The sequence below is a fragment of the Triturus cristatus genome, chromosome 11 (genome assembly GCF_964204655.1).
Source record: "Triturus cristatus chromosome 11, aTriCri1.1, whole genome shotgun sequence".
Classification (NCBI taxonomy): domain Eukaryota; kingdom Metazoa; phylum Chordata; class Amphibia; order Caudata; family Salamandridae; genus Triturus; species Triturus cristatus.
In genome coordinates, this window is record NC_140594.1 from 275982143 (window position 1) to 275999469 (window position 17327).

The following is a 17327-nucleotide window of genomic DNA, read 5'->3' on the forward strand; positions in this document are numbered from 1 at the left end:
AAAAGCTTGGGGCAGGGCACGTCTAAGGTAAAAACAATGTAATTTTAAAGAAAATTCATAAAGCACACTATCACCATGGATCTCTTAGGGCTAAACAACCATTGTGTCAGACAGATGAAGTATGTGCACAGATTAAGTATGACATGTATGTGCACAAATGTTTTGATTCCAAACTATGCACTGGTACAATAGTCGAGCCTGGAGACAGTCAACACATGTATTGCTAATGGGGCAACTATCCTGATATGTTACTAAATTTGTAAAGCTCACTAATATGTATCAAGGGGTCGTGCTGCTGTGCAGGGAAACGCAGACCTTAATAAAGAGATTGATAATTTGATAGTAAAACCAGTTTTTAAAGGCTTTATGAAACCATAAAAAGGTCAGAGGTTTTACACAGGGTTCTCAAACGTAAGATGTTGTATGAAACATTTTTCTCATAATGAAAGTGCATTTGAAAGTAACAGGAGGTACTTGGGTATTCAGGGCCGGAGAGATGTGTGTCATGCAGTGACCAGAATTCCCATCTTGTTGGTGTTTAACTTAAGCTAATGGTGAACATTTCATTTTCTAACATCAGGCAAAAAAGCTGAAGTGATTGGTCCTGATTGTGCTGACTGCAGAGTCTCAACATTTGTATGGCACTTGTTTACGGGTACAGCAGAATCTCTTGACAGTGAATAAAAGGGGACAGGTGTGGAGAGGGAGCCGAGCTCTGTGGCACACCACAATCAAGCAATTTGGAGGTCAACAAAAAAGGAGCAGGGGACACTTTTTAAGCTCTATCTGAAAGAAACAAGACTAATAACCTGCGACTGTCTATTCTATACTGGTTTATATAAGGTTCCTGGATAAGGGGAGAGGTGTGGCGCTGTGGCCAGGGTGACTGGCGCTGGAATCTGGGGCTCGCGGTTCGATCACCGGCACCGGCGGCAGGTCAGCCCAGCACCATGTGACTCTGGGCAATAGCTTGCTTAATCTTCCCGACGGCCTCCAGCGCCGGGATGCCTTCGGGTAGCTGTTCGCGCTTTACAAATACTGGACAAAAATAAGTAGATTACAGTCAACAGTGTTAATGCCACTGATAGAGCTAGTAAAACTAGGTCATAGACGCAGTCAATATCTGTAGATACTGAAAGGTCATCTAGCACAACAAGTTTTTTTCAAGACAGTGAGTACACTTTTTAAACTATTTTACCAGCTGCAGGGACTACTCACTGGATTAAGTGATATAATGAAAACGTTAAGTAAGGAGTGTGCGATAGTGCATTTTAAATAAGAAACAAAGCGAACCAGGATCTAACATTGAGACAAATTTGCAATATACCAGTATCTGCATACGAGTAGGTGTTAGACCTGTCAGCCTTAGGGTAGTCTTCCCTCAAACATTTTGGCTTCACCCCTCCTAATTTTGCTTATCTCGTTTTTGCTGGCCTTAGGACTCCATGCACTTTACCACTGCTAACCAGTGCTAAAGGGCTTGTGCTCTCTCCCTTAAACATGGTAGAATTGGCTTATACCCAATTGGCACAGTTAAATGACTTGTACGTCCCTAGTAAAATTATCCTACAAGTACCCAGGGCCTGTAAATGTAATGCTAAAAGTGGGCCTGCAACAAAGATTGTGCCACCCACTTAAGTAGTCCTTTAAACACGTCTCAGGCCTGCTATTGCAGTCTGTGTGTACAGTTTCAAACTGCTATGCTTGCTTCCAGTCCAGGGAAGACCTGGCTTGGCAGTTAGGGCTGGACTGTTCTCACGAGGAACAGGATCAAGACTGATTTGCATATGGTTGGGTTTGAACTGGGGTGGCGAAGTGAGCTAAAAACAATGATGGATTCAATCAAGATCTGTGACTAGGGGGTGAGTATCTGAAAAGTTTCAGCGCTCTGTCAATCATCTCCTTGCGTTTACCTTTAGAAAGTTGGCATTTTCTTGTCCCAGCCATTTGGTGTCTGCTGTCTGTATCGTGAGTCATTTGAACAGGTGTAGTTGTCATTTGGTCTTTGTGTATTGCTCCCAGACAGTGAGACAAAGAGAAACTAAGTCTTGGCAGACTGGGACACTATGAATTAACAAGGGGAAGGAGCTGTAGCCTACCACACTTGCACAACACAAATGCCTTACCTGAGCACTCTCATAAAGGGGTTTGAAAGTAGTCTGTAGTGCACCCAGACAATCTGGGGCCAGGCCAGGGAAGGGGAAAATTCCAAGAACCTCTGGGGGGTGGAAAACTCTAGAAGCTTCTCGTAATTCAAAGTGGGCACTAGATATAAATATTGGCCCTCAGACCCCCAACCCTTTAGTACAGATCTGGACCTGTGGAAGACTCAGAAGAAGGACTGCTTTGCAAGAAGGACTGCCATCCTGCTGCCCGAGTGAAGGTCTGGACCGGCTGCACAGGAATATCAGAATGACTCCAAGGGCCAGATGGCAGGCCTCCAGATCAGAAGCCTCAGAAACAGAACAGGCTTCCTCCACCTAGACTCTGCCAGCTGGGAGGCCTACCCTCCCAAATGGTGCTACCCCAATCCTGGGACCTTGGAAGTGGGCCTATCGGGACTCTACCAGACTGAATCACTGTGGTTCTAGTAGAACGGATGCATCGAGCTGCTGCACCACGCATCACCTCACCAAACTCTGCATCGATAAAAACCGTGCATGGTTTGTCTCTAGTAAAGGATTTTGCATCACCACCTGCAGCCTTCCAGAAACCGCAGCTGGGTGACGGATCCTCAACGCAGGCCTTTGCATCGCAAGCCCCACAGCTTCTTCTGAAACAGAGCTGCGTGCCGTATCCTCAATGTGGGACTCGGAATCACTCCACAAACAGGATTTAAGTACTCTTATTCCGCGGACCTAACCTGGTCCCTGCAGCTGGCCCATGCTCCATCGAGGTCGGCCTGAACTTGTTACTTTGTCCCGGTCTGGTGTGATCAGATTTCCACAGTTGTTCCTTTTTGGCGATATTTCCACGTAAACTTTGAAACTGCCTATCTCCGGTTCTACTGGTTGGATTTTTGTTGTTTTGGTCTTAAATTATTTATCAAATTTTACTCTATAGTTCTAAAATAGAGTAGGATTATTCTTGTGTTGTATCCCACTTTATTACTGTTTGAAGTACTGCATAAATACTTTACATGTTGTCTCTAAATGAAGTCTGACTGCTTTTGTGCCAAGCTACCAGAGGGTTAAGAACAGGTTAACAGTATGTTAATTCGGGGTTGCTTGCGACTTCAGCCTGACAAGGACAGGACTGTGGTTGCTGCTTGAGCAGGGTTTTAACCCCCCCCCCTCCCCCCAACCAGTAACCTAATTTCTTACAGTAGGTAACAATTCAAAATCTGTGCAGAGCAGGGTAATTTCTTAATGTAAGGTGGCGGTGCCAAAGTGCTAAAGTAGAGGTCCAAAAATCATTCTGGGAGGTTGGCAAACAATCATAAAAATATTCAGACTCAAGCTATAAAGGTTCAGCCAGAAAGAACGGAGAACCAAGATAAAATGTCAGAAGACAAACCTAATTTGAATCAAAATGTGACACCAAGTTTGTAATGAAAGACATGTATATTTGAAACATCAGCCATTCCTCTGTGGCAACAGCATAGAACTAAAAGGCACATAAGACTAGAAGTTCACTGATGTGCTTAGACAAGCTGACAGCTTTGAGAAAAACCATACTGCAAGAGAGAAGCCTCGCATCACATTACGCAGCAGGCTCAAATTGGCCACAACAAAATATTACTAAGTTTAAACTGGAGCTTGGGAGATCCCATTGGGGAAAGGAAGTCTGGAGTGTTAAGAGAGGGCATTTAAGACCATCTTCGAAGATGGAAAAATAATCCACCAAGGTATCTATAAGTCCTAACATGGAATAAAAGTGCCCAGTGGCTTCAAACCGAAAATATTTCTTCTATATTGCCCAGAGTCTAGTACTGAAAATATAATTAATTTACATTTTGCAATTAACTAATAAATGTCAGGTATCTGTAAGAAATTCTATCAGCTCAAGACAAACCCAGATGCATAAAGATCAGCACTTCAGAGACCGTGGACATACATTCAGTAAGTTTATGGAAAGTTGCAGAACGATGCACCTTCCCCTTGTCTGTACGTACTGGTCAAGCTTGCGGAGTATAAATTGAATATTGGCAAAAGGTGACGGTCTAAGATACAACACTCACAAGTCACTTCTTTCTTGGAATTTATGTAGGATTCCAGGGGCTAAGAGTAAAGAGTGTATGGGAGGAATGCAACCAATCATCAGTGCATCCCGTATCCCATTTGTGTATCCAAAAAGCATGGAACGAGCATTTGGATCGGGCATTGAAGATTAACTGACCTCCAAATCAAAGGGAGTGGAATCAACTAATTGACTTAATCCACACAGGAATAGTTTTCTAACCTACAGTACATACACATACCACATCTATGGAGTTATCCATTCACACATGCCTGTCACTAGTGAGCAGAAGTAGATGGTGGCTGTACAATAAACATAAAACAAACTCATTTTTAGTGCAGTAGGAGAAAGACAATACTGAAAGAGGCTGTTTCCTATATCTCACATTGATTAGGAGTTGCAACATATATGTCTACCACACAGGGCTTAAAGATATCCTCACAATGGCCACACCAACGCAACACTGAGAATTTCCTAGTTAATGAAATCTGAAGGATTAGCTGGTAAAAAAGGGGGCATGTCTCCAGCAAAGCAGAAACGTATCTATATCTAGCGAATAGGTAGAACGGAGTCCTCACATGGTCAACGTTGTTTGCAAAGCTCTTTGAGAACCAGTGAGAAAAGTCTTGTCTTGAGGCAGATATGATAAATCATGACAAATCACATTATTGATACTAAGTAATGAGCTCCAAGAGCCTGTAATACTACAAAGCTGAATTCTGACACCATAATGTGACAACATATAACATTACAATGCAGTGGGACAGAGGAAAATCACAAACTGCACCAAAAATGTTATTCACTCATCTGCCTGGTTGACAGGAACAGCACATGTGTTGATCTTCGGAACTTTTCCAGAGGAAAGAATTAGACCAAATCCAAGAAGAGGCACATCCCAGCACACTTCTATATTAACCACCATGCAGGAGGATTAAAAATCATGTACCAGTTACCCTTGGGAAGGGGGGGATCAGGGGAGGGGTGATGGGGTAGGCTTGACTGCACCTAGAGTTATCAGATTATCTGCACCCTAAAGGCCCTATGTCACATGAGCTATGGGACCTTATGGCCATGTCAGAAGGAAGCGGTCTTCTTATCAAGACACATCAATGTTTTCTGGGTATTACCGAGTTCCATGGACCGAAGGCATGCCCATCCTTACACCCATGAGCACTAGTTGCAAAAGAGATCTTCCTCATACAAACGTCTTCCTTTCACTTTGGGCAAAGGTAGGCAATTTGTTTACATTACCTTTATATGACCTCGGAGCATTTTTCATTGCTACTATAAGTGCAGTACTGTGAACAAATTGAAGGCTTGAGATGTTAGATTTGTCGACCTTCATACATTTTTTGAAAAGTCTTTCCTCGCACTCTTCTGCTATGAACCTTTTGGGGACAGGTTGGCCCTATATATTCATTCTCTGTTTCTTCTAACCAGTCTTTGACCCATTTCAAAAACAGAAAATTATGATTTCTTAACCCATAAACCCTTTCCGCCCACATCTGTAAGCAACAGGTGAGCTCTATAATCCTAATTCCTTTTTCTTTCTTCACCATTTCACCGCCCAACTCATGTGCTGCGCACCTCTCAGTGACTGGTGAACCTTCTGGTTTCCTAGAGATGATATAGCGACAGCTAAGACCAGCATCTTTCACCATTTGGTCCCCGAGGAACTCTGCCAAGCGCTTGGCTGTACTGATGGAAGTAGACTTCTGCTCCCCATAGTCTTCCAGCTTCCGTGACATTGAACGATTCTCAGAGATCAATTCAAAAAGTTCTGAGTCCGGCATGTTGGCGGCCTACGAAAGACAACAAATATTCTCAGTGTATTCCTATCAGCACTGCTCAGTCATCCCTTTCTATGGTAGGATATCAAAAAAAGCTTTAAGATTCACAACAGTTCAAGCACCTCATCATACTCCCCAAGCCACCCTCATAGCGTATATAGATTGCAAATCCCAGAACCCAACTTCACCTTGCTGTAAAGAACATCCAGCCAGTAGTCTGCTACTTTAGCCACAGAGGCATACACCTCCTCAAGCGTGGTGCCCTTCAGAAACGCCTCAAAGACTGAAGACTGGAAAATCTTAATCAACTGGAGTTCTCCACGTCGCTTAATTTCAAACCCCTTTAGCTCTGCCAGGGACCCATCTTCATTAAACACTGCGTACCTGGTGGTAAAGATGCAGCATCATCAGTAACAGTACAAATAATTATGTCCACAATAGAGCAAGAGAAGAGTGGTCCGGTATTAGTAATGATGGCAGGAATTGGCTCTGGGGCACAAACATAACAGCACATAGGGTGAGAGTAAGGAGGTGAAAAACTCAAACATGTCAAAGACTCAAAAGGGAGCATGATTTTCTGAAGTCAGGGGAAACATACGTCAACACCCAGTTACAGATGGAGTATGTCGCTTACATGGACAGAAAAATATCATGGCAAAACCAAAGACAAAGAAAATCTGCAGGGAGCGAAGAGAGAAGGGGAGGGGGTGGTAGAACTCAGCTGCAGACACATTGAGAAGAAGCAAATCTAGAGAGTGCAAAAGATAAGTCCACAGAAGAGTGCAGAAAGAGGACAAGTCAGTTGGAGAGAAGCATCCAACAGCAAAAAACAGAGAGGGAGAGCAGAAGTAACTAAGAGAAAAAGAAAGTATCAGCAGTCCGCAACAAAGAATAATAGCAAGCAAGCAGTTTGAAAGAGGAGGTGTGAGCCATAGAGAAATTGAACAGTAAGAAACCAGTATCAATAGCTGAGTGCACAGACAAGGAGCAATGCCAGCATCCAGCCTAAACATCTCTCTTTCTCTCTAGGACTTAAGCATAGAAGACATCTCGACTAAGTGGCAGAGAACAAGAAGATTACAAATAAAAAAAAGTTACAATACAAGAGCAATAGGTCAGCAATTGGGAACATGAGCACATACAATGAAAGAGAAAGAAGACATAAGCATCTGGGGATGAATCCAAACCGAAAAGGCAAGAGAACCTGGAAACTGTTACAAATAAAACCAGATACCACTAAAATAGGGTCAGCACCACAGTTAGACACAAAAACCGCATTAACACAATGGGCATAGACAGGCTAGGACACACACAGCGATTGGAATGTATGTAGAGAGTGAGACGGTGTATATTGCTTCCTCAAAACAAATATTTTTAGTTTTTATATTTGTAAAGCATACCTCTTCTTTAATTTCTTCCCTTCCTCCTTGGAGGCTGGGAGAATCATGGCAAGATAAGGCCCGTCCACTTCAAAGAAGATACTGTTTTCAGAGCGAGTTACATAGGTGAGCGAGGCAGGGTCGACTAGCTCCTGATACTGATCATTAGTAAATCCCTCCTGAAAACACAACAAGAGTTAAAAGACAGAGCTGAAAGACTCAGCACTCATAAACTACTTCTAGACAAAGTGCTCTCAGACAGGGATTCTAGGCATAGCGCTCACATACAGGGCTTCTAGGACAGCACTCTGACGGGGCTTCCCATGGGCAGTGCTCGCAGGCAGAGCTTCCCAGGCGCAGCTCTTGCAGACATAGTGCTCACACAGACAACTCCGCAGACAGGTTTTCCCCAAGTAGATGGCTCATGGATGGGATTTACCAAATAAAGGTCTCCAAGACTTCCTGAATATAGCACTCACAAGAAATCCCAACTATTACTGTAGGAAGCGGCTTCCCACATACATAAGAGGAGGAATACTTCATGGGATGAACCAGAAGGTAGATTCGAAGTGAACAGTCAACAGTCAAGGTAATATCAACTGAAAAGACTCCACTATGGTCATTAGAGCATGCAGAGGTACTAACAATGCCGATACAAGGAGCATAATTATGAAAAAAGGAACTAAGAATGTTCAAATATTTTAAGAATATTTTCTTCAAGACAGTGGTGCTGGAAAAAAAAAAACTAGAGATAAAGCACAATCTGCATTCAGTGGTTTGTATCAACTATGTTCTACAGGACTTTAAAAATCGTAAACTACAATATGATGCTTTACTAGAAGTATTTATCTTCCGCTGAATGGAACCCGTTGCAACACATTCAACCAGACTCACCTTCACCAAGATATTCAGCATGGCACCTGGATAGGAGATGGTAACTTTGGGCTTCTTTGCATTAGTCGACTTAATGACAAAGTTCTCAGGAAAACTGTTAGGGAGTACACACCAAATTCCATCAGTGTCCAACTCTAGTGGCCTCCTGAAGGGAGAAAGAATTGTGGAGAAGAACTCAGAATAGTGTATGAGCAATGATTACAGTGAGATGATCCAATAGAACTATACAGTCAATCTATGGAGAGAATGAGAAAGTAAGCTTTCAGCACTAGGACTCACCCAATCTGCTCAATCAACTCCCGAGCCTGCGTAATGATGTTTGCCCCAGTGTAGCATACGATCCCAGCCATCTCCATGGAATACCAGCGAGCCCTGCCAATAACCAAGATAGATATTAGCAGTTCTCATTGGCGAAATAGGCAGGGATTTTGAAGAACAGATAAATAGTGTAAGGCTAAGTACTAAGAAAATGAATAGCACACCACTGCGTGACAAGTGTAAAACAACAAGTGAGGGAAGCACCACGCAAGTTTGGCAAAGGTCAAAGCCACACCAATAATGGGTAAGTTGGCTATCAAGGCTGGAATCGGGAGGCTCTGCCAGGCTGAAGAAATTGAGAAAATGTAAAGAAACAACAGGTCTATATGAATTAACTACGTAAATGATAAAAGCCAAAGAACACTGAGAAAACACTGATCCTAATAGCACACCAAGGAGAACTGCAAACGACAAAATCAGGAGTAGGAGCCAAGTGATCATAGAACACTAGTTAAGTTTGCCAAAAACCAAACAGAGCAGAAGGATGGAGGGTAAACACCATTAGTAACAGATCAAGAAACTAAGACTTATTTAAAGACTGGTGAGTGCAGGAAATCCACCAAAAAGTGGCAGAAGTCACAGCCACCATATTTAGAGTGCTGGTGACATCACTGCACTCTTAATAAAGGTGTTGGGACATCTGCCAATTTCTGGCAGATATCCTGCATACACAAGGGCCTAAAAGTGTTTTTTCAGCAGGTATTCCATACCTGCCCTCGACGAATACACTCTGTAATAGATAAGAGGGTTATCTTTTAGTGTCAAGACAACCCTCTTCCTCAGAGAAAAGCTGGTTATCATTTAATATAGGTTATCCAGCGTCGGTTTAGGATTTACATGTTTGACCCAGTGCTCCTCGACTTTAGGGATAGGGTCCAAGACCACTTGCCACTGTTATTACAGCAGTAAATGTGTCGCAAAAGGTAGGATGGGAAAGTTGTGCATTAATGTATAGAACCAATGATAAGCTCCTCGACCATTTGTATTTTGCAGTGAAATGTTTCACAACAAGGCTACTACTGCAGATTTGCTTCCCCATCTTGAAATGTCTTGAGACTCAGCCAATTTACAACTCAACCTTCTGCCAAGTCTGCTCATGTCAGCCGAGTTGCACGCACTAGATGTGAAAAGGGTTCTCATAGGGCACAATGAGAACCTAGCTAGATCTGTGTTGCTTTCGGACTTGCCAATAATCCAAACTCTATAGAAGCATGGTGCTGTATGCTAGATTGTGTATGGCATGAGAATGTTATGAAAGCCAAATATCTGTGGAACAAGTTTCCCTTTGGAAACAGTGTTGGTAGACTCAGGGGTTCTCTGATTGCTCCACCAATTTCTTATCAAAAGGAAAACTTGTTTTTTTTTTTTATTTTTAAAGGAACACCCGTTTCTTTAATGGACACAAGCTGCTTAAAAAAATAAAAAGGTTTCCACGATGGAGAATGCAAATGCAGGGATGAAGGCCTGCGGTCGCTTGTAGGCCTCCATCCCAGAAGGTTGCAATTTGTGACCCATCTAACATTAATTAGGCAGATTTTTTTGTGACCTCCTGTGAATGGACAATTAGCGATGCAACCTAATAACACATATATTGCATATCAAATTGCATTCCCATTTGCACATCACTACTACATCTAGCATAATATTTGTATGGGGTGCTTTGCCCATTTTGCACATTGTGTGGCAGTGGCCTAGGGTGTAGATGCCTGAAAGGGTTAAAGATTCCTTTTGATTTTGCATGTTTTTATGAAGGGAGGAAATACGTGCACTTAGTTCTTAAGCTCAGGGAAACTGGAAAGAGGGTTCATTAAAGTCCCACAAAAAGTTACTTTATTGAAATATCACTCACTGGAAACTAAGGGGAGACAAGTATTGTAAATATCGTTCTCGGAGAGCTTAAGGAATGGATCCAAAGTGACCCTGTGAAAGTCTTTTTAAAACCTTGATGTAACAGTTACCAAACCATATACTACTCTACTGGGGACAGGCTCTGAATGCCTGAATCCTCCCCCAGGAATGGATGTAATTCCTAATACTGTATGAGCGTAGTATTCCACCCTCCCATTAAAACAGGTGAACTCACCCTTTGCGCATGACGTATCCGTAGAAGGAGTTGAGGATACACTTGTGCGCCAGCTGCAGAGACTCGTACAGGATCTCCATGTTCTTGCAGCGCTTCATCTCTGCAGCATCTCCACTCTCCATGGCTGCAGACAGTTTCTTCTTCCAAACCTAAAAGTGACGAGTGGTAGGAGAGACAAAGGAAGATAGGTAATGGTAAAGCAGAGGATGGAATAATTGATGCAGAGAGACAGTACAAGAGGCAGAAAAAGCAAGACATGGAGAATAGAGGTAGACAACAAGAAGAGTTGGATGAGAACCAATGAAAAGGAAGGAGTGAGAGGCAACAAGTGAAATGGAAATATAAGACGCGAAAGGAACAATAAGAAATAAGTAGATGAATAATGCATCACACAGGGAGTTATTTGGTGAGAAGCAATGATAGTTAAAACATAGCGCAGGTAGACAATCAACAGTAATTGTGAGAGAAGGATAGTAAAATGAAAAGTTAATAATTCAAGCATTATCATGTGCATTTAAGTGACAATCCTCTAAAAACAGTGACCATTACAGTATCTCATCTCTGGATCAGACCTGAATATCGTTATATGGAAGATACGGACGCCAAAAATCAACGTATCACTATGGAACCAATAAGACCACTGAACATTGCCTTAAAAAAAAAAACTACAACTCTTTGCCTCACCTCCTCCCTGTAAAAGCTCACATTGCCCTTACAAGTTGCCATTTTATGCAGACAGCCTTGTATAGAACACATTGTTCCCTCTCATAACGTTTCAACATATAATGGGTAGAGATTCCTCAAAAACATCTCTATCATAGGGAACATTTTCCCCCAGACCACATCCAAAACAGACCTTGTGCAATCCCTTGAACTCGTATCGTCTGTCGCGGAAGGCGCGAACAGTGTCCACATAGAAGGAGTTCTCACGCTGACAGATGGTAGTCACTCGATCCTCAAGACGCGTTACATGGATCTTCTTATAAGCTCTACGGCAGTAATCTGAAGAAGAAGAGAGTGACTCACTAAAACAAAATGGGAAAATAAAAGGGTCCAGACTTATCTCGATTAGAGGCGTAGGATAAATACATTGCCGTGAGGTGCTTACCAGCCAAACGCTTCTTCTCGTACTTGGCCTGTTCCTCCCGATTCAGTTCATGGAAAGCTCTGGGAGGCCGATCAGGAAAAAGTGGGGGGAACTTCTCAGACTCCAGCTGTTGCTGTATACGGTGGTATTCACTGCGGCTGGCTGGCACTGAAAAGGGGTGGAAAGCAAGAGCTAAATATCTGAGCATTATGTCCATTTTATTACACAATTAATTAGAACACACATTTTTACACTATAAATTGCATTTTGCCTAACAGTGGACTTTTATTTAGGCCTGGGCAAAAATTTCGTTCCGTTCGCGGAAATTGCGATAATTTGACATTTTTGCGTTCCGCGGAGAGCGCGAAAATGTCAAAAATTCCGGTTTCCGCAGCTTGGCGATAATTTGTTTCTTGCTCGCGCTGTAAAATGATACATTCTCGCGCGCGCGCGATCGCCTTACCTGAATCCCTGCGTTCGCTGACAAGTTTTCTTGATCCGGTCGCGTTCTCCATGAGATGTTGTATTGTTTTTAGCCATTTGCGCTGTCTCGCGACAGTTCGCGCCCGCAGTGACGTCATGCGTCGCGCGATCACGTCTTTCTTCTCGCGATCATGCACCGCGAGAACAACTCAAAACAAGATGGCCGCGCCCGCAAGCAACCACATGGGTAAGTTGGCGACCCGCAACCATGCAGAAAATCTCGCGAACGTGCCGGAAAAAAACTTCCGCATCTTCGCGATATTTCTGCTTGTTTGCGATAATTTTAAACATTCTCGCGATAATTTGCGAAGGTTAATTCCGCAAATTCCGCCCACCCCTACTTTTATTGACCCTCAAAGAAAAGGCTCAGATGCTGGTCCTAGGATTAGGGAAGCGTCTACCCTGCAGAGGATACTGGCAAATGGTTTGACACTCCCACTGGGACTTTGAACCGGGGCTGAATTGGAGGGTGTCTCCGTGACCTCACCTAAGGCTTCAGTACGTATTGGTTGAGACTTGAACAGTGACAGGCCCCAAGACCTGGGGGATGCACAGAGCAGCATGAAAGGCATGGGGAGGGTAGACGCCTGTTAAGAGAGCAGCTCCATGGAGCCTCAGACGAGGTACCTGTACTTGGGCACTGGGAGGTTACTGGCTGACAGCTATCTTGGTTTGTGAAGATGGGGAGGACCTGGAGTTTCAGGGTTTGCCTCTTAAGACAACAGTCGAAGTAAAAACAGCTGGTATGTAAATGACTGAAATAGAACTACTCGTGACAGCAGCAGGTGAAAGCATGTTCCCAGGGCGAAAGAGTTAAATCGAAGTGAACAGGAGAAATAGTTTTCCGCCCCCAGGAACTCCATGGAAAGACCGGGATCATCTCCAGCCAAAAACATACAATTGTGGCCATGTTGGAAAGAATTGAAAGAAACATCTGAAGCAGAAACTAAAATGGGGAAAATCAAGGAAAAATGTCATAAGTGTGAAGCCAGGTTCGGACAGATTGAAGATTAAATTAACTATTAAAGATATAGAATCTGGAGTCTCAGAGGAGACCAAGGGCCAGAAAACAGTTCTATCAAGCGCTTGTAGAACGGGGCTCGGAAAATAGGATTACACTGGAGTGTTGGGAAAATTGTAGAAGGGGGCACATCATATGAACAGTGAGTGGGTTTCCATAGGAGTTGAATGGTAGTGGTTTGATGGGGTTTATCAGAAAGTGACTACAAGATTGTTAATTAACTCGGATCTTTTATCAGAGAAGGGTCCCCACCCATTGATATAAATGAACAGTGCAGATAATACAGCATAATAACCCAGAGTTCTACCAGCCTCAAGGGAGGTGTGATACTGAAAATGTATTTAACTACTTCAGATAATTTTAACACTACAAAAGTCATGTCCAGAATGTTTTTTGAATTATACTTTTGCAGGAAAAATGTGTCCCCAAGAATGTACATATTTTAACTTGTTTTTTTGAGTGCCCCAGGCGTGCTAAATGACAAATACTAAAGACCTCATTCTAAGCTCCCTGTTATTTCTGCATGGAGCTGTCGAGCCAGAATGTACGATACCGGCCAACCTATCCCTGTGAGATAATGGGGATTACAAGTTCCCTCTTTCCAGCCAAACCCCGATAATGGGGAGTATAATGTAGATCAGGGAATACAGAGTTTAATGTTTTCATATATCCAGAAAATAGATTCCATCCGCAATGATTACACCTTTATAACTCTGTACCAGATAAGTAAGTGCTTTTTGAACCTCAATATGCAAGTTTCCATACAATTCCCCGGATTGTACTCCATGATCAAATATATTTGTTTATAACCAGGTGAGATACCCTCTCCTCTGACAAACCATGTATAAGGCTTTTCCCCCATGTTTATTAAGGGCACACCCCAAGAAGCTTTGCCTGGCAGTACTGCAAATACGAAAGTGTTTCTGGTCGCAGGCAGAACTGAAAATTCAGAAGGCAGGTCGGTGAAATGAGTTCCCAGGTATGATACGATTATGGAATTCATAAGAAGCATTCAGCAGCACTGCCCAGAGACAAATGTACGCATTTTTACAACAGTACAGAGCTTTTTTTGTTGCTTGATGTAGGTTAGTGAACAAGAAAAGGAAGAGGAAAATGAAACAGAAGAGAGGCAAATTTCACCTGAAGGTAGAGGGTCCGGGGTGCTTCGTATTTTATTTATTTAGTTATTTTATTTATAAAGTTTTATATAGCGCGAACAAAATCCCAAGGGATATCAGAGCGCTTCACAATAAAGATGATCGGGGATTTTCAGGCGTCAAATACAAATCTACGAGACAATTACAAAAAGTGCCAAGTTACAGCTGATCAGGTATGTACAGGCGTCAGATACAAATCAACAAGACAGTTACAAAGGGTGCATAAAAGCAACACAGTGGCTTAAAATAGCGGATCTGGGAGGGGAAGAAAAGATTAAATAAAAAAATATATATTGTAAATCAGTACAAGACATGAAGGTATAAGTCCAGTATCTTATAGCAGAAGATCCAAACCAATTAAGGTAAGAACTTGCTCATAAGGAATCTTTTTACTTCCAGTTTGAAAGCAACCGTGGAGGTGAGTCTGCGAAGGAAGAGAGTTCCAGATCCTCGGGGCAGACCCAGAAAGCTCTTTGACAAGTCCTCTTTTTGTGAAATATCTGTGCATTCAAAAGGAAGGAGTTAATTCTTGAGGGTCTACCACCTCCAGATAATTCTAGCTTTTGGACAGGATACTTGGGGGTCTGAAAATGGAGAGCTTTGTGGGACAGGCAGGCAATCTTTAGCTGTATTCTTGCTTCAAAAGGCAGCCAATTTAGAGATTTTAGGACAGGGGAAATGTGTGCATTTCTTTGTGTGCCAGTGGTCAGTCTGGCCGCAGCATTTAACGTAGCCCTAAGTGGGACCAAGGTACATTTAGGGAGGCCCCAGAGCGTAGCACTGCCATAGTCTAGCCTCGGCAAAACCAGCGCTTGAACCACCTGCTTGAAGTCAGCTTGTGGAAGGAAGGGTTTGAGATTCCAGAGTAATCTCATCTGGTGATTATCTCCCTTGCACACCTTGCTAATAAGATTCCTAATATTTAAATGTTTGTCCAGGGTGATTCCGAGAGATTTGGCAGAGTCAATAATGAGGGGGGAGCAGTTGAAGGCAGTGAGATGGTTCATCCAGAGGTCTAGCTTGGGAGTATGATTCGGAGGAGAAAGGAACAGAAATTCGGTTTTGGAGGTGTTGAGAAGGAGGTGGTTCTTGGTTAGCCAGTTTTGGGTATTCATGAGGGTAGTGTTGAGTGTTATAAGATTTTCCGGGGAGGAGATTTTCAGGTAGAGTTGTGTGGCATCCGCGTACATATGGAAGAAAATGTTCATTGAGTTTAGTGCATTAGCCAGTGGTTCCAAGAATAAGTTGAATAGTATGGGGGATAAGGCGGACACTTGTGGAACCCCCTTGGATACTGGCATGGGATAGGGAGTGGTTCACCTTGACTCTTTGTGATCTGTGGTGGAGGAAGGACGAGAAACATTGCAATACCAGACCGGAGAGGCCAATCTTGTGCTCCAAAATAGATAAGAGGTTGCCGTGATTTACAGTGTCAAATGCAGAGGAAAGGTCAAGGAGGATTAGGAGGAAAGATTCATTGCGGTCGAGCATTTTTAAAATGTCATCGATAACATGAATGAGAGCCGATTCAGTGCTGTGTCCACTCCGACAGCCAGATTGGTGTTGGTCTAGGAGTTGGAAATTCTCAATTTCAAGGAGTTTGGCCAGAGTAGTGATGTTGGAGATACGGTGGAAGTTGTTAAGGTCGGCACTATTAGCATTAGGTTTTTTTTTTTAGAATAGGTGAAACCTGAGCTGCTTTTAGGCAATCAGGGATCGTGCCTTGAGACAGTGAGGCATTGATAATCTTTGTCCAAAGAGGGGTGACGACTTCCTTGATTTCTTTGAAGACGGAGGGTGGTAACGGGTCGCTAAAATGATTGGATGGGTTGATACTCTGAAGAATCTTGATAATGTCTCTTTCGCTGAAAGGAGTAAAGGTGCCCCATGAGGCATTGTTCTTGGTGCTCAGACTAGCTGGTTCAAGCTGTTCAGAGAGGGACGGAGGGTTCACAAACGAATGGGATGGCAAAGAAGCTTTCTTAGAATCCAGTTCGATATTGATGAGTCTTGCTTTCTCGGTAAAGAAAGCAGCCAGAACGTCACACGAGGGTGGGCTGAGACCTGGGTCAGAGCAAATGGGTGTATCAATGGATTGTTTAACAATTTCAAAAAGTTTCTTGGGGCGTTTAGCGGCTTGGTTAAGTTGGGATCTGAAGTAGTCGGCCTTGGCACTCTTGATTTGTTTGTTATAGGAGCTCCTTACTGATCAAAGGACTTTTAGCTGATCCAAGGATGGTTTGGACCTCCACGATCGTTCAATTGCCCTTAAATTGCGTTGTTCAGAATTGAAGTTGTCATTGAACCATGGTTTGGAGATTTTTGTTGAGGCATTTATTTTTTTGGGAGTGGTGCCATGGAATCCATGATACGTGAGATCATAGAGTTGTAAAAGTCTGTGAGTACATGAACCTCAGACAAGTCAGCTTGGGAGGAAAGGGCAGATTTACATTGGGATGCTAGTTCAGCTGTGTTGATATGTCAAAGGTCCCTTTTCCATATCTTCAACTTCTTCGGTTGAGCCTTCCTCAGAGACACCTCCCGGTTAATATAAAAGAGGATGATGTGATGGTCGGACCAGTCACAAGGGGAGATGTTGTCCAGTGAGATGGTATTTCTTTTGGAGATGATGAGATCCAGGATTTCTCCTTTATTATGCGTTGGCCCGTCACAGAATTGAATCAGCTCGTGATCATCCAGGAAAGATTTAAGGCAAGTGACAGCTTGGTCATTGGGGTTAGACCAGTAAAGGTTAAAATCACCAAGCAAGATTTGGGACACTACGGAATCGACACTGCGGGAGATGATTTCCAATGATTGTTCGAGGAGATTGTCACCTGGGGGGGTGATAGAATGTATGTAGTTTACATAGCGGGAGGTGGTTACTTGAAATGTTGAGACAGAGTTATTCACTGGAGGAAGGCATAGAGGACTCA

General features: G+C 43.1%; 1 protein-coding gene across 1 annotated transcript in view; it reads right to left on the reverse strand.

Annotated features, from left to right (window-relative positions):
- POLE (DNA polymerase epsilon, catalytic subunit) overlaps positions 1–17327 on the reverse strand; it is a 241781-nt gene that overhangs the window by 106000 nt on the left and 118454 nt on the right. The window contains exons 19-26 of the mRNA XM_085636412.1: positions 11752–11898; positions 11500–11645; positions 10644–10792; positions 8522–8614; positions 8243–8387; positions 7370–7527; positions 6158–6353; positions 5767–5981 (exon numbers count right to left, since the gene is read on the reverse strand). Of these exons, the coding sequence (XP_085492538.1) occupies positions 5767–5981; positions 6158–6353; positions 7370–7527; positions 8243–8387; positions 8522–8614; positions 10644–10792; positions 11500–11645; positions 11752–11898 (1249 nt within the window). The remainder of the gene's footprint in view (positions 1–5766; positions 5982–6157; positions 6354–7369; positions 7528–8242; positions 8388–8521; positions 8615–10643; positions 10793–11499; positions 11646–11751; positions 11899–17327) is intronic.